The sequence below is a fragment of the Dermacentor albipictus genome, chromosome 2 (assembly GCF_038994185.2).
Source record: "Dermacentor albipictus isolate Rhodes 1998 colony chromosome 2, USDA_Dalb.pri_finalv2, whole genome shotgun sequence".
NCBI lineage: Eukaryota > Metazoa > Arthropoda > Arachnida > Ixodida > Ixodidae > Dermacentor > Dermacentor albipictus.
The window spans coordinates 73773135-73791448 of record NC_091822.1 but is presented as its reverse complement, the minus strand read 5'-3'; the positions used below and the strand labels follow the sequence as shown (position 1 = coordinate 73791448).

General features: G+C 46.1%; 1 protein-coding gene and 1 long non-coding RNA gene across 2 annotated transcripts; both read right to left on the bottom strand.

Moving 5' to 3' along the window:
* Positions 1-507: 507 nt before the first annotated feature.
* LOC139055717 (uncharacterized) lies at positions 508-1368 on the bottom strand. The gene has a single exon (XM_070533251.1). It carries the CDS (start codon positions 1366-1368, stop codon positions 508-510), a length of 861 nt encoding a protein of 286 aa, XP_070389352.1.
* A 10490-nt stretch (positions 1369-11858) lies between these two features.
* On the bottom strand, positions 11859-15888 carry LOC139055441 (uncharacterized). The gene is made up of 3 exons (XR_011511758.1): positions 15537-15888; positions 14665-14778; positions 11859-12291 (listed from the first exon to the last, which is right to left on the bottom strand). It is a non-coding gene; the product is annotated as an uncharacterized lncRNA (long non-coding RNA).
* Positions 15889-18314: the final 2426 nt, after the last annotated feature.

The window sequence follows — 18314 nt, the reverse complement described above, 5'->3', positions numbered from 1 at the left end:
AATGCACGTCACACCACGCCTACGCGACAATACGTTGTGCAATGTATTCTGCCACGAAAAAATGATAAGGAACCGAAAGTTACATGAATGCGCAGTACTTCCCAACACGGCCGCCGCAATAAATACATGAAGTAGTCATTGGGGAATTTACAATCCGCACGGACGTATACACCACCATCCGTCCGTGCGCCGTAGATACACACCTCACTGCAGTACAAAACGCAATAAGCTACGCTCGCTGTTTATGTCACATGCAATTGTTTTCAAGCAATATTACTAAAATATTCTGGAGCCCTTAATCTATAAGGGAAACGAGCAAGCGAAGCTTGGCTACAGCGTCCCTAACGTCCTGCTTTTCTTTATTTAGGTAGCGCCCGTCCCCAGAACGCCGTTTTCGGTGTGAATCGGCGTGGCGTCATTCTATTTATGTTCTTTCCAGCGTTCGTCAGCCTCTATAACGAGCCAACGAATGGACCGTCAACCGTCACGCGGTCATGTAAACGCGGGTTAGGAACTCAATTTTCTCGAAACCGGAATTTTCCTGAAATGCGCGATTCCTCCGCCATACGTGTACGCGGTGGCAGTGGCGGCAGCCGCGTCTGGGTATCCGGTTGACACAACGGTAGAGGTGAGTACCGAGGTTTGGTACACTCCGTAAACTTCGGAGAACCGTGATGCCGATCCGCTGTGCACGGGATCCCACAGTTCCTCGTAGGGTTCCGCCTCGTACGGCTTCACTTCCGGAAGGCAAGGCGAGTAGGTACCAGGCGGCGCCGGGCTGCTCGGGAAACAATGTGGCGAACTCTGCTGCGGCTGCTGATCAGGCATCACGCTCCAGAGGTTCTCCCACGGGGCAGCGTCGGCTGTCTCAGCTGTGTTGAACGCGTTGTGAAAGAAGGCCTGCAAGAGATCCCACAGTTCCTCGCAGGGTTCCGCCTCGTACGGCTTCATTTCCAGAAGGCAAGGCGAGTAGGTGCCAGGCGGCGCCGGGCTGCTCGAAAAACAATGTGGCGAACTCTGCTGCGGCTTCTGATCAGGCATCACGCTACAGACGTTCTCCCACGGGGCAGAGTCGGCTGTCTCAGCTGTGTTGAACGCGCCGCGAAAGAAGGCCATCCCCTTATGGTGGTGCAAATAGTCGCTGTGCGAGTCCGTGACGTAGTACGCGCCGGCCGGCATGCCGTAAGGCTGGTCCGACTTCTTGGACGTCGGAGGCTTGGGCTTGCTTCGAGGCTTTTTGTAGTGCGGGTAGTCCCGCTTGTGCTGCTCGCGTAGCCGCTTGGCCTCGTCGATGAACGGTCGCTTGTCGTCCTCGTTTAGCTTCTTCCATTCGGCGCTCAGAAGCTTGGATACCTCCTTGTAGACCATGCCGGGATTTTACTGCTCGATCTCGCGCCGATGCGCGCGCGACCACAGTGTGCACGCATTCTCAGGCCCCTTGATGTGACCGCCGCCGTTGTTGCCGCCGCCGCCGATACCACCGTTGCAAGCATTGCGGTTAGAGCCGCTTGCAGGACCGATAGCAGGAGAACCGTGGTGGTGCTGCTGCTGTTGCTGTAAAGCTGCATTGACGGCCATGGCATGGTGCCGGGCTGGCACGTGTTGCATCACGAGGAGGCCTAGAATGAGGCCCACGCGCCTACACCAATCTCGTTTGCCACGAGCTCGAGCACGATTTAACATATGTACACTCTTTAAAAGAGCACGACACTCAATTTCCGATCATAATATAGAGTTTCTTTAGCGGCTTGCGTATTTAGCGGCTTGCGGACCTTGAGCGTTGCCCAGCAGATCGTTTTAGTCCGCCAACACGAACTATGCGCCGTGGCCGGCAGGGGGCCAGCGAGTGCGAACGCGCTTCGCATCGGCTCTGTACAAACACGGCGATTTCGTTCGAATTTCCACCCACGCAGTGCCCATCTCTTCACTACACCGTTCGTCAAGGTGAGCGCTACCATCTGTTCAAATTTGGTGGCCGTCGGTCCCCCCTAAGCGGGCCCACGGGCCGAAAACCGCCCTTTGCCGATCAGCTGCCGCACTAGGCCTCGTGCCACCGTTCGCTAAGCCTAAGCCGCTTCGACCTCCCTGACGTCGACAGTATGGAGGCCCATGTGATCGTACAGACCATCGACCCTAAGGACTATGATTCCAGGGACTGGAATCATATCCTGAGCCTACCCTCCCGTCAGAAAGGAACATCGAAAATCCAGGACCAGGCGAACACCACCACCGGCTCACGACCTGCAGATTCCGTACACCAAGCAGCCCAGCTGCGCGCGCCGCGTCTCGCGGCGCAAAGGTCGCAACGCCAGCCGCGTTTGCCTGAGGATACCTACAAGATAGTGTTTCGTTCAACCGGGGGACTTGCCTTAACCGACCTTCAACCGCGCCAGCTTCGCCTGGCCCTGCTAACTGCAGCCAAGGAGCTCCAAGCACCAGACGCCACCAGCTTGATTATCCACCCCTCAACAATACCTGCACGATGAGTACCCCGCATAAAGCCGACGCGCTACGCCTGGTCGCCATTCAACAACTCTCCATCCGAACCCAAGTCTACGCCGTCACCGCCTACATCGCCCCCCGGGATGGTGCATTAAGAGGGGTAATCACCCACGCCTACTGGGAAGAAACCCCAGCACAGATCCTTGACGACCTCATCACGGGCAACCCTAGCGTCCCCATCATGGATGCACGCCGCATGGGACAGACCCGTTCGATCCTTATCACCTTCCGGACGGGTCCGGTGCCCCGAACCATCTCCTACGGAGGCGGGCTCCACAGCTGCAGTTTATACAGCGGACACCTGGACGCTTGCACAAACTAGAAAACCAGGGCATCGCGCGGATGTGTGTACCCTTCAGCGTACGCACAACTGTTCAAGATGCGGTATCCCGCACCCCCGAGAGGACACCTCGACATGCACCCCAGCCTGCATGCTTTGTGGAGGCGCCCACATGACCGCTACTAAAGGCTGCAAAACGAGGGGACGCCGCTCACCGCCCGCGTCACGACAACAGCACATCTCCCGTACACCGGAACGAGACGCGGACCGCTCCAGCACGTCTCGCTCACGGTCTCTTTGCCGCCAGGACCAACAGTCTCCACAACTTTCCTAGGCGGACAGAGTAGCAGGCAACAGACTGAACGTTCCCAGCAAGGCTTCAATCCCCCCGCCCACACAGAAGGACCCCCGTGAGCGGGAGCTCCAGGCCCTGCGAGATGAGGTGAGTCGTCTTAGCTCTCTCATCAAGACTCCCACCTGTACCCCTCTACCGCTTCCGCCAATCGTCCCTCCCACCCAACCCACGCCGCTATCCCAAGCACCCACTGAAAACATGGAACAATCCGACTCCCAAACCGCCACCTCACCCTCACCCAAGAAAAAACGCACAACAGAGCACCCACCCGTCACCCAGATTGACCTTCAATCTCTAGAGGCCCGCATGGACACTAAACTCGCCGAAATGGACGCGCGTCTAGAGGCAAAATTCACTCAGCTTATCGACCACCTGTCTCAACGCTTTGAACAACAAATTGAAGCGGCATTTACGCGCATGGTACACACCCTTGAGATGAGCCTTGCACGGTACGACACCCGCCTCCAAACAATCGAGCAGGCCCTTCCCTCGCTGCAGCTCCCCAATCACCCCTATCAATCCCGCCCACCTACCCCACAGAATTCCCCACCCAACCCACCTATACTCACACCACCCAAGCTACAGTATGGCGGGGCTACCACCTAATTCCTTATCAATTCTGCAATGGAACTGCCGCCGCTTCCGGGGCAAGCGCGCACCCCTCCAACTCCTCCTCCCCACACTTCCCACGCCCCACATCCTCCTCCTTCAGGACACACATGCCCCTGCCACACTTCCCAGTTACACATCCGCTCACTCGGATGCAACGAATACACCCAGGGGTTCCACACTCATACATCGATCCATTACACACCAAACGCATCAGATCACCTCCGAGACGCCCTGTGTGATCACAGAAATCATACAACACACACACTCCACACCATCTATTTTTATTGCAAACATACCACCCACCGTCTCATCCGATGGCTTCATTGGAAACGCTACTGCGAGATCTCCATCGTATTGCAGGCAGGCATCCATTGATAATCGGGAAGGGACTTCAACAGTCAGCATACTGACTGGGGCTACCGTACCACCACGGGAAGAGGACGACGACTCTGGTCCTTGGTACAACAGCTCCGCCTCACAATACACAACAACTTTAACAACCCCACGAGAATTGGCAACAGTGTCAGCGCGGACACCAGCCCGGACTTGACACTGAGCCGCAACCTTGCGGGTATTACGTGGAACACAACACATCACACATTAGGGAACGATCATTACATCATCTACGTTACAGTACCCTACAAACAAAGAACGACGCCTCACCTAACACACAAACTTACCAACTGGGATGCAGTCCGCGCCGCACGGGCGGCCCTTCCTGACGCTCCCATTACAGACATCGACCACTGGGTGGCATCATTCATGAACGATGTCTCCGCACACACTCGAACCCTTGACACCACACCAGATACGCCCACCCTCGAGACCCACCTGGCGCACCTATGGGAGGCCATCATAGCATCCTAGAGCGCTGGAAAGGGCAAAAGCGCAACCGGACCCTTAAAAAGCCGCTAGCCGCACTGCAAACAAAAATTACAGAGCACTCTGAGGAGCTCTGCCGATCCAACTGGGGACAGATTTGCGATAGTATGGCTGGCAATCTGTCCTCCAAGCGCAGTTGGCAACTCCTCCGTCACTTAATTGACCGCACACAATCTAAAACAGCTACCCAACACCACGTCACATGCCTTATACACAAGACCCTTACAAAAATTTTTAATGTGTTCTTTTAGAAAGTCTTTTGAATTTTCTCTATACAACTCTATTGTGTTTATTTTGATTGCCTATAGAATTTTCCTATAGAGTTCCAAAAGTTATTTGGCCACCGCATTCTTATAGGAACTCTAAAGACGCATTTCTATAGAACATTTCTATCGAGTTGCTTTAGCGATGCTAAAGACAAATTTATATAGAATATTTCTATCGAGTTTCTTTAGAGATGCTAAAGACAAATTTCTATAGAATATTTCTATCGAGTTCCTTTAGAGATGCTAAAGACAAATTTCTATAGAATATTTCTATCGAGTTTCTTTAGAGATGCTAAAGACAAATTTCTATAGTATATTCCCAGTTGAAAAACACAACAGGAAATTTTCACAGTCTGTCGTATTTTGGGACGTTGTTTCTGTAGTTCTGTTGCCTGTAGTTCTGTTGCCTGTAGTTCTGTTGCCTGTAGTTCTGTTGTCTGTAGTTCTGTTGTCTGTAGTTCTGTTGTCTGTAGTTCTGTTGTCTGTAGCTCTGTTGTCTGTAGTGTGACGTCCTGTAGTAGAAAGTTCTGTAGTTCTTGATCAATATTTAATTGAAAATTGACAGAGACGTCCGTAAGGTTATGTAAATTTGTTAGTACAAAAAAGAAAAACATAAAAGTAAAAATTTTTTTTAAAAAAAAAACGTCTTCGTCTAGAATTCGAACATGCTACCTCACGATTCCCAGCCCGGCATCTTACCACTGCACCACCCCTGACTTTTTTTTTCTTTATTGCCGACTTCAACACGTCAGTTTACAAAATCAGTCCGCGCGAAGAACACAACACGTATGTTAAAAATACGTCACCCTCACTTGGGGTTACGTGATGAGATTAAAATTCACGCATGTGTAGCAAAGCTTCCATTCTTGGAAGCCACTCAGGCACTGGGTCTTGTATCTTGTATCCTTCAATAGCTCTGCTAACAGATTCACAAAAATACTGTCTTATGGGCCTGGCATCAATGTCTGCGTGGCTGACCGCCATCCTGGATCGCCAAATACTGTGCAGGCCCAATATCATAATCATGTCAAAAGGAATCCCGTCTTCACTCTCGACGGGCAGAAATCTAATTCCGAAAGCATCAACCGGTAAGTCTTTTTTAATCGTGCGTTGGAGAATGTCCCAAAAGAAAAAGGCTTCCCAACAATCTAAGAAAACATGTTCGATAGTTTCCGGCTTCCGGCATATGAAACAATGATTTCCCCAAGGCACAAAGAAACCCTTCGCTTCCAAATACGTCTTGACTTCAAGAGTGTTCGTATGGAGCTTAAAGAAGAAACTTTTAACTCCGCCTGGTACAGTCATTCTTTTCACACGTTTTAGAACTGACTGCCATGGACCTGCACAGTACAACGACCTGTACAACGGTACCGGAAGAAAGACCTCACACAGGTCCTTATAAAGTTTCTTTCGCGACACCACTGACAAATATTCAAACGAAAATCGCACTTGCAAGACGCGACATGCCATGTACACCTCTTTAAGGAAGCCAAAAATGCTCCCTTGCATACTCTCCGAACTAACAACCAAATTTGGCAAAACCCTGCCCAACCTAACCTGACACACAGTTCGCAAAAAGGGGTCGTTCGTGTCACGAAAAAACATAAATCGGTTAACCAACTGGCGCAGATATAGATGGGCCAAACCTAGTCCTCCAGAGCGGACGCGGTGAAACAGATTGGTGCGTCGTGTCCGCTCCCAAGTGCTTCCCCACACAAAAACCGCAAATACACGGTGCAGCTTCTGCACATTGACGCAAGAACAATGAATTGCTTGCAAGACATACCACAGCTTGGTTACAAAAAAAAGGTTACAAATTGTGGCACGCGCGAAAATAGACCAGCTGAAGCCTTTGAGCCTGTCGGCCTTCTCACGCATTTCAGCAACTTGGCATTTCCAATATGGCTCACTGTCGCGATAATTCTCCAGCGGCACTCCTAAATATTTTACTGGGGTTGCTGTCCAAGTCATGTTTGCGAAATTCGTTGGGGTTGAGGGCCAGTCGCCGTGCCAGAACCCCAAACACTTAGCCCAGTTCACAGCACTCCCGCTCACAGAACAAAAGTCTTTCACAATTTGAACCACAACACGAACGCTTTCGTAGTCAGCACAGAATACGGCAATGTCATCAGCATACGCGAGAATGCGGACCTCCGCCGCATGCAAACGAAAACCATGAACGCTGTTGCTTTCAATAACGCTCAAACAAAAAGGTTCAATATACAAACAAAAAAGCAATGGTGACAGGGGGCAACCCTGACGCACAGAGCGTTGCACTTGGATGCGCGCTCCCACCCCTTTATTTACTAACAACCGCGTCGTGCATCCTCTGTACGCCATGGTTACGCCTTGGCAGATGACTGATCCAACATTAACGTGCTCTAAAACAGAGAACAAGAGGTCATGCGGCACCCTGTCGAAGGCTTTCTCTAAATCGAGCTGGAGCATTGCGATGCTTTCATGCAAAGCATCGCAACACTCGAGCACGGACCGGGCTGTGTGTATGTTGGTATATATGGTGCGACCTTTGATACCACAGGTCTGATGTGGTCCCACTAATTCTTGCATCACGGCTTGGAGTCTTTTAGCCAGAATTTTCATGAAGATCTTATAGTCTACATTAGTCAGGGATATGGGTCGGTAAGCGGTAACCTGTCGCAGTCTAGCTTCATCTTCGCTTTTTGGTATTAAAATTGTATGGGATGTTAAAAATGAAGGAGGAAGCATATCCTTGTCATAAGCCTCATTAAACAGTGTAGCCAAAACCGGTGCTAAATCATCTTTGAATGCCTTATAAAGCGGTGCTACTAGCCCGTCTGGTCCTGGGGACTTTCCCGGGTTGAGGTCTTCTATGGCTTTCCGCACTTCTTCTGTTGAAATGGGCAGTTCTAGCCGCTCTTTCGTATCATCACTAAGCCGCGGCATTAAAGAGAGGAAACGGGTCTTGAAGTCTTCGGTTCTTACTTTGGTGTAACCAAAGAGCCCGCTGTAGTATTCATAAAAGGCCCTTTCTATATTTCCTTTGTCTACGTAGATTACACCGTTCCACTCTATTTTTGGTATGTCATTCTTGCGGGCGTGCCTTTTTTCCAAGCCGAGAGCACGTTTTGTGGGCATTTCGCCCGCTATCAGCCGCTGTGCCCTCGCCCTCACGATCGCTCCTCGATATTGCTCCGTATCTATTGCCTCTAGTTTCTGCTTGACGGTGCGCATTTCTTCGGTGCAAGTGCCTGGCTGCTTTCCTTCTTGCATTATCAAAAACTTTAGGTCATCTCTCAGCGTGTTTTCCTGCAGCCTTTGCTTTTGCTTTATAGCGCACGATCGTTCAATTGCCATCATTTTCATTGCCTGCTTAAATCTTTCCCACTTCGCTCCCAGAAGTTCGTTGTCCGCCATTGGCAGTTCGTGTATCGCCGACGTAACGCGATCCACGAAGATACCATCGTTTAGAAGCTTCTCATTAAGTTTCCAGTTTTCCCACACGAATTTGCTTTTCGTTCCTTTTCTTTTACCTACATGGAAGACAACAAGACAATGGTCACTGAACGGCACTGGTTGTACGCTGTATTCGCCGCAGTACGGTATCAGTTCAACAGATACATACGCCCGATCCAGACGCGCGTGACTCGTTCCTTGGTAATGGGTAAACCGAACGCCAGAACCACATCCGAGACAATCACCAACATCCTCTAGATCCACCCATCCAACATCCACCCCTGACATGCTACTCGAGTGTTCGTTTTGGCCATGTGAATAGTACGACGTGCTGATACGCTGGTGTGGACATTTGCATTTTGAGAGGCAAGATCCGCTATCACTCCACCGCGTCAAGTGCCGCATCTCTAGAAGAGCAAGAGTGTTCGTACCATTGACAGGTACATCGTTCAGTGCTAGAACATCGATTTGATGTACGATATCCATATTAAATAAGGAATTCAGAAATAGACAACGTTGACTTTTAGGGTTATTACTGCTAGTTTCGACAGTTGTCTCTCGTTCTTTACACTTTTGAGCGCGCATATATTTCGTGTGTTCAATGCAAAATAGCTAGATAAACATTCGTGGATGACAGCATACTGGCTTCTCACGGCAGCACTGTACCAGATTAATGAGACCCGAGCGAGACAGCTTTTCACGCAACTTTGTGGAACAACCCAAATCTTCTTTTCCGCTTCGCATAAGCTTGTGAAATATTCCTGGGAAATTAACTAATGTGTCAGTGTAACAGCACATGTAAGTCCACAGGCCTGTGTGCCACATCTTACCAAAAAAAATAAAACGGGGACGCAGCCATTCCCGCAGATGGTATGATTTTGTTCAGCGGCCGATTTTGAGGAGGCCGGTAGGGCGCTGCTGGTGCCGCGTCGTCACGGCACGATTATAACTATTCGCCACGTCGACTTTAATACCAGTGTCGGTGCCATCAACATTGCCGGCTTCAGAGAAGCGCGATTGAATACCGCGCAAGAGAAAAGTACAGTGTACACCACCGATGCGAAAACATACAATTTTAAAGGACCGCGACGGAAAGCGCTTCTGTTGCGACTTCGGAACTCTTGGCCGTCGCGACCGAATGTTTCTGCTGCGACGTCGGAATTGGTGTCGTAACGTCGGAGTCGCTGTCAGAATATAAAGCTGTTGTTCCGACTTCAAAACTCTTGTTGTCGCGACAGAATACTTCTGTTGCGAAATCAGAATTTCTGTCGTAACATCAGAAATGTCTCCCAATTAAGAAATGTCAACAACTTCTGTCGTACAACAGAATTTCTGTAGTTGCGACAGGAATTCCTTTTGTCTTTTTCAACCGGGCACTACAGAAGCTTGTCGCATCACACAATTTCAGTGCACTTCTGTTGTCATCATTGGGTACATGCTGCGGCGATAGGTTTCCGTGGTGGAACAGTTCTCTGTAGTACAACAGAAGTTTGTCCATTACTTCAGGAATACTTCTGTTATGACAACTGGGTGCCTGTTGCAATGATAGGTTTCTGTCGTACAACAACATTTTTCTGTAGTACAACAGAAGTTGGTCGCATTACTTCAGGCACACTTCTGTTGTGACAATTGGGGGCCTGTTGCCACAATAGGTTTCTGTAGTATTTCAACAGCTCTCTGTAGCACTACAGAAGTTTTTCGGGTTACTTCAGGAACATTTCTGTTGGGACAACAGGGTGCCTGTAGTGATGACAAATTTTTCTGTAGTACTACAAAAATCTGTTGTAGAGCTTCAGCTTTCTGTTGTAACAACAGACATACAACAGACTGTACTTGTGTAGTAGCAACAACAAATGTCTGTTGTACATCAGAAAAGTCTGTCGCTCCATCAGGAATCTGTAGTTACTACAGAAAAATCCTGTTGTACAACAGAAATTTCTGTAGTACTGAACACAACCTTTGTTGTCATTTTCAACTGGGTTTCTATCGAGTTTCTATAGAGATGCTAAAGGCAAATTTTTATAGAATATTTCTATCGAGTTGCTGTAGAGATGCTAAAGACAAAATTCTATAGAATATTTCTATGCAGTTGCTTTCGAGTCCCTACAAGCAAATGCCTATAAAAGCTAGGCCGATATGTGTAAAGTACTTGCAATTTACCAAAGTTCTACTGTAGGCAATAAGGACTACAGTAAATGCAGTGGCAAAATAATTGGTGCTACAACCACAAAGTATTCAGTTTGAAATGTTTATTGCCCTTCAGACTAGATACATGATTCATATATGTGACATACACGCTTCAGACTAGAACTTGCAACACACAAACTGCAGCTGCCAACATGCTTCTCAGGTCAAGCTGGTGGTGCTAACACACGAAACATGAGGTAAAAAATCAGTGGCAGACGTGATTACAGTTGACACCTGGCAATAACAGGCTTCACTAGGACAAGAAACCATACCATTAAAACTGGAAAAGGAGTGCCTGTTCCAGCAGTGCACATTGAATGGTTGGATACTAAAGCCTGAAAATAGACTGATATGAATGTGCACTGCAATGTTGTGTCAGCCTGACGAAACGACACAGCATTTTAGTCTGTTTAAGTGCAAACATAACACTGGCAGCCGCTGCAAAAATGTGGCAAATAATGGCTTTCACAGATAAGTACACCATATGCCGAAACCACACAGCATTTTAGTCTATGTTTATGTGTGAAATTAGCACTGGCAGGCCCTGCAAAAATGTGGCAAACAGTGGTTTTCATAGAGCAGTACAGCATATATCGTACGAAGTTTAAAAGCTTGTATTTCGTTGTAAGGGAAACAATTTTGAGATCAGAGCCAATATTCTAATTAGGGTGAGAAATACAAACCAGACCAACACACGCAATGACTAAAAAAGAGATTTAGCTCAGGAGCTCCTATGTAATGCACATGAACAGTAAAATAGTTTTTCTTGGCAACTATGGAACCAAATTTGATGAGGTTTGATACATTTAAACATGTTTACATCATAGTTTTTACATTAACACCATCAATTTTTATTAAAATTTGCTGAAAATAGCAAAATTTGAAGGAAAAGGACTTAGTTTGCACCTGTAAATAAATAAAAAACTAGCACAAGGTCGGTAATTCTGTAAATTTTCCTACTCAAATACGTCCAAAATACAGAAATACTTTTGAGACAACCACAGCACTAATTTGAATTAAGTTTGTGGCATTTGAGAATTCAACTTGTTGCAGGAAGAACTATTTGGCAGGTTTAAGAAAGATAACACTACGAAGCTTACTAATCCCCATCTCTGTGCCAGAAAGAGATATAACAGTTCTGCAGACTCCATCTGCTATGTCTAAAGTCAACAAACTTTATATATGAATATACAGCTTACATGAAATTGTTGCAATGTTTGAGAGTTTCGCGCATCAACTCATAAATTAGTGATTGTATATTAGAGCAGCATATGGTATCTCTAATTTGCCAGATTAAATTATGGTATTAGGTCCAACAGAAATGTGATCTCATTTTTTAGTTGTAAGATTCGTTAACCTTACTGCTCTGTTTCTTCAAAATTTGCAGTTTTCATGAATTCGTATCAAAAGCAGACTAGTTGTCTGAAGTTGTTTTATCATGCTACTGTGCTACGTGAATTATGCTTTTCCAAATAACATGTTTACTTTGATGCAATGATATTTCTTTATTTTACCTGATTCCTTGCTGAGAAACTGCACAGTATTCACGAGATATGAATAAATAAATATTAAGTGAATAAGTAAACAAATAAATATTGCGGTTTGTCTTATCATTCCACCACCAGCATGACCTGTATGGAGCTTTGGCTACTGCTCACATGTTTCAAGTTCATTCTTACATGATCACCTGCTATTTCACTTCCCAGGAAAGGAGAGAGGAAAGGATAGTTTTTGGCCTCATTTGGTCCGTCTAGTAACGGCGACGCTGGAGCCTGGAAAATACAATTGAAATTAATTTTCAAAAGGTGTAATGAACATTCAGCCATAATGTATTAGCAGGCACAAACACGCTACAAATATCTATATATTTGTAGCATTATGCTAAGTTTCATTTCCGTATTTCAGAAAAAAATTGTAACAGAAAAGTGGCAGAACACTCCACCTCCCCACCACTCTGCCAAACAGCGGCAGTTCTTTTGAGAATCACTTTTGACAATATCTTTACTTTCCCAAGATTCTGTGACATCAGCACTGGGCGAATGTGCCTGGCAGTAGAATATCATTGCTGATGACAAAAAGCATCTCCAAACGACAACAGCCTAGTCACACATTAATCTCATCTTGCAATGACAACACATTCCCCATTTATAACATAAGCAAGCAGGAACACCCATGAGCTAAGAGTCCTATACAGACGTCACACTGTGCATAGGAAACAAATTTTTTGAAAAGAAGGGAATGACCTACTGGCTTCTATTGCTGAGCGGTAGACAAAATTAATATTCCAGCCGCTGTTAGCCATAGTTGGTATGTACTATGCTTAATATGCCAACAATAAATTTCTCACATGGAGCTTGAGCAACCATGATGATGCATGCAAGTATCCATTGTATGGGGAACAATAATGTTTTAAGTTGTTTTCGCAAATTATGATGGATAACTGCCAATTTGTGGTATTTGGAACACAGTCGCAGTGTCACTGTTAGATACAATGAACACAGTATATTCGTGCTTTTTGAGTTATTGAAACAATTAGTTTCTAATCTAGTACAGGTATGTGCACTGATATGTATCCTAAACGCAATGATAAGACTTCCCAATTGCAATTGAAAAGTTAATTCAGTTTTAATTAAAAAGGGTCCTTCTTGCAACATGGCATGTGAAAAACAGAAAACAAAAATTGTACTAATCATGTAACTTTGAAAATTGATTGCATAACTGCTCTGTAGGTCAAGCAGAAAATTTAACAAGAAATAACGTGCCTAAAACTAGTTGCAACAAACAAATTTGTTACTACGAAGGTTGCAGACAATTCAGTAAACAGATTGTGACCCAGTCTTTTTATGTGGCATTCCTCAGCGAACTTGTTGGTCAATTGGTTGCCGCAGCTGAACAAAACAGATGAACAGTCTAAATCTGGCGTGCAGCCCCAGTCCCATTGGTGCATGGTCAAGTGGGACAAACACTGATCCGGGGAGTGAATTATGGTGCTGTCTTAGGCACGTGTTGAAGCACCGGCCAATCTGCTGCATGTACATTTGACCATATATACACATGATCACAAGAATAGACTACACTACCCCTGACAGACACAAGACAAATTTAGTGGTATCTAAGCAAGCCTTTCTTGTCGGGGTGCCTATATGCACAGCAGTGTGCAAGAGAATTGAGAAAGGCAAGCAGGCAAGGGAGGCTTGCTCGGGGAAAGATACCACCAAATTTGTCGTGTGTGTCACAGGCAGTGTACTGTATCCCTTTCACATGTGGTCAAGCATACATAGGGCAAACTGGCCGGTATCGTATGTGTATAAGAGATCACCATACGTAATTCAAAAGACCAGTACGGTCATCCAACTTGGCCGTACATTTCCACAACGGGGCTTCATGTTGGATTACAATCGTTCATCTGTTTTCATCCACCGTAAAAATTGACAAGTGAAATCGATGAGGCATACCACATATATAGTAAGACATGTGGGTGACCCCCCATTTTTAATGCAACGAACAAAAAAGGCATCCCGTGCAGGTCACAAGGTATCCATATCAGTCTGTGCCTATGTACTACTGAAGTAAATGCAGCATAGTAAATACTGACCGTCATATTAATTTTCAAGAAATTAAAGCTCACCAAATGTGTATTTTGCAGTGGCTGTTACTATGGGAACAGAGAAGTAACTGTAAAGATATCAATGATAAACAAAGGTGTGCACACTACATGCTTAGACCTGTGACATATTTAGTCCACTACACTTCGAATTCCTACATGCACAGCAAACTGCATGAGATTGTAGCACAAACAGAAAAAAATTATGCAAATAAGGGGTACAGCATAGGAAATAGTTTTCAAAGAATAAAACCACAATAAAAAGTCATAAATACACTACGTACAAAGCAAGAATTATATTTCACTTGCAGGTAAGCAACTTACACAAAAGAAATACTAAACATCAGGAAAGGTTAGGTATAGTTTTATACAGAACACAATAATGTGGGCATAATGGCTATGCACACAAATAGGTAGCAAGTTCAGTAAGGTTGCATAAATATTTAGTCTCTTTAGTAAGCTGCATTAAGTAATGTCTTGACAAACTTCAGCATGAATGACACCAAGCCCCCTTTTTGGAACACATACATTTCATACACACCTGACATGACCATCCAGATCACACGGCATGCTGCTGCAGCCATATATCCACAGGGTCTGCATTTCTGGGGGCTCCTTGATCTTGTAGTTTATGTTGTGGGTCACGGCCTCGCCACTACAAAATGAGTTCTATGTTAGCTTATAGCAGTGGCACAATAAAGCTGTGATATCGTGAAAACATGCAATCAGCTCCTAAAACAGTCATGAAAACAATGTCTGCACTAATGTGGAAAGAGACCAAATGCTTGAAATCATCGAATGTCATGACAATAGGGACCTCTACATCAAATAAACTTTTGGACGCGCCGCAGCAGCAGATTACAATCTAATCTTATGTTTTTTCCATTACTTAGTATAGGCAACGTTCCCCTGTCATGTTTAGTTAGGTCAGTTATGTCAACACATCTTGCCTTGGAAATAAAGCTGTACTAGTAGCAAGCTGTGATTGGCTTACATTTTTTCCCCTAGAACTGTACGTTAGCCAAAAACCTCGTATGCAGATATTGTGCACAACGTCGAAGCATATATAAGTGAGGAAACGTAATTGATGAAAGAATCGATGAAGAGGTAGACAGGTCATTACTATGCAACTTTAGCAGACAAGCGGGAGCTCACGCACAGCTGCACAAGGTGAACACGATTTCCAAAACTTTTCTCAGCGGAAGCAAACGCTTATCAGGATTATCAATTCCGCACTGTGGCAATAGAGTTGCGTACACAATTTTTACAACCAGCGCGTAGCAAGTATCAGCACAGGGTTCACTGTTGACGCGCGTGTTCCACTTGCTACGTTCGCAAGGCACTCTATACACACACGGAAAGCACACACAACACGGATGAACGCACGTGTAGTTGGCGAGCACGATTGCTTACCGTTTCAACAGTACGACGAGGTCGAAAGGCACTCTCCAAGTTTCCAGTGATGCGTCTGCGATGTTACTTGCAGCAAACAAGCCACTGGGTAGTGGACGAGCTGAGGCACGCTAATAATACGCATTACTTCTTTGCGCCGTCCACCAAACTTTCCACGAACACAAGCGGAGACAAAGGGAACGCACTCCACGGCTTGAAAATCGTTGGTCCACATTTAGCTGGCGCGCCACGCATACGGCGTGCTTACAGCGAGACTCAAGCCATCTTCTGGCACTTTCGTGCTCGCGAACTACGTCTCATTTCATTACAGCAAACCTAATAACACACGATCAAACAAACACATCGATGCAGCTCGCACAACCACCGTTGAAGACGGAGCAATAACAACACGCCGTATCTTCGTATTCTACCTGTCGTGTTGAATACGAAAATACCGGCGCCGCCAGCGCCGTCTGTATAATAGTGCGGCTGCTGTGGCCTCCGTGATTCCTACAATAATACCCACACTACAGCAGGTTTTGTGCCGTTTTGAGCCGGCCTTTGAGCCAAACTACATACATATGTTGCTAGACAAGAAGAAACATTGACATGTTCATATTGTGTGCTATAGTTTAGGGCAGAAATAAATTACATGCAGTATTCTTGCTTTTGAATCGCTTATGCCACATGTAGTCAGCAAAAAGCATGGCCTTCAAGATCTCGACAATTTACCCTGTGTAAGCTATCTCTGCGGTGTGATTTTAACGATTTCAACCTCGGTCACTGGCCTTAAAACCCTAACTGACTTTATGCGCAGCCGTTACCTGCAGTGCCTGCGCCCTCACTTCGTTTCTCATTGAAGTAACTTCCTGCTGTCGTTTAAATGTAGCCTAGAAATTGTCGACACAACCTCGGAGGTACACATGTGCAGTGTGTGATGTTTCCGTGCGCTTGTGTCCGTCGCACAGCAACGTATATACGATGATTTTTAATTTTACCCGTGAGGCACAGGTTACGCTTATGTGTTCCCTATCTTGCTTTCGTGGCGATGCGTTTATCATGCGCGGATCGCGCTCATGTGGTCTGTGACTTTTCAAGATTCCTTGAAAACAAAGAATCGTTTCTGCAGCGTGCATTTGTCGCATTTGAGTGGTATGTGCCAGAAATGTGCGGCGGCGTTCTATCTGTTTCCGCCCCAAGTGCTGCAGTCACTGCATGCCAGCAAATAGATATGACGCGATTGCTAAGGCGCAGTTTTGCTTAGTGTTTCTTGGTATACATCTTTGTGATTTACCTGCATATGCGATATAAACCGCAATGCGCGCTTCCGTTATATTTCTTTGGTTTTCCTAATTTAGATTAGTGTGATGTTTGCCTTGGTCAATGAGTGTCTTTTTAACGATGCTCTTACTTGATAGTAAAAAACCTCTGAAATGCCGATTGCAAGAACCAGCGTCTTCCAGTGTGAAACCAGCGCGTTTTTCTTTTTCTTTCTTTTTTTTTTAAGCACTGGATCGCACTGGGTACGCTGGCGCTCGCTGGGACTCACTCGAGACCAGTGAGAACGCTGGATAAGAGGTGGGTCACATTGGAAGAGACGCTCGCATTGGAAACGGCGCTGGTTGTGTTTGTGCCGCGCTGGCTCCAGTACGCAAGGACGAGCGCTGCTGAATATTAAATGCTTTATACAATTTCATGGCTTGATACTAGTCTCTTGTCCTAAATAACGCTATATCTTAGAGTCATAGAACTATTTCGTGTCGCAGCATGGAATAAAGGTGCGTGAGCTGCCTTGTTTATTCCTGCACATGTGACACTGAAAATCACTTTCGTTTTTTGCATTTTGCCTTTTGACAGGGCGGACAGCTAAATTATTGAACGAAACCACGCAAACGCAGAGGACGCCGCTTTTTTAGTATTTCGCACGTAACGTATGACTGGGAGTTATCGCCATTGTCGCAGAGTTGTGGAGTGGACATGAAATCCACAAGTCGTTCAGACGCGCTCGAACGGACCCCGAGTTCGAAGCCTACCGCTGCTTGATATTATCGCACCGATAACAAGGCTGAGGCGATTCGTGCGCTTCCACTTTCGCTATTGTACTAAAAAGAGTTCTGAGGCTCAAATACACACATTTTAGCTTTCGCCAGCTACCCGCGCCGAGATCAGTCCCCATCGAAGCTTAGGCATAGCGTATCCGCCGAGTCCGTCTGCACGCTATCGGCGCGTCTAACCTCAAGAATCAAGAAGTCTAAAAAGGATAAATTACTTTATATTTCAGATTTCGCATCGGTGCTTTTAAATGTGGTGCTTAAATAAACAATTTTTTCATGTCTACAGCGCCAGCACAAGAAGTGAGGAGCGCCGATATGACGCATCATAAACGCAGGTATATGTGTTGTCGCCGAAGGCTCCCAGCACTAGCCTGCGTTTCTCTGACGAATGACTAGACAGACGTGTAGACTGACTAGACAGACGTGTAGACTGAAAGGCATCACTGAACTAAGAAAACATAGCATACCCCTCGCGTAAAGAATAAGAAACGGCTATCGAAATCGGCAGTAGCAGCCCATTCATGCAGCGTCCCGGGTCGGTGGTTTATTTAGGACTTTTTTCGAAGTTAAAATACCAATCGCAAGTGAAAGTCGATGTTATGGCACTTCCGAGCACACTATTGAATACGGAAGAGAGCAAATTTTTCTTTGTGGTACAGGCGTGAGTTTTAGTTGGTGGGTGATAGCGCATCTACCACGTCTGTGCAAGACTTCTCTCTGTGAAACTAAAACTGCTTCTCGATTT

Coding starts and splice junctions, on each gene's coding strand:
- LOC139055717 (XM_070533251.1), bottom strand. CDS start 1,368: ATGGTCTACAAGGAGGTATCCAAGCTTCTGAGCGCCGAATGGAAGAAG.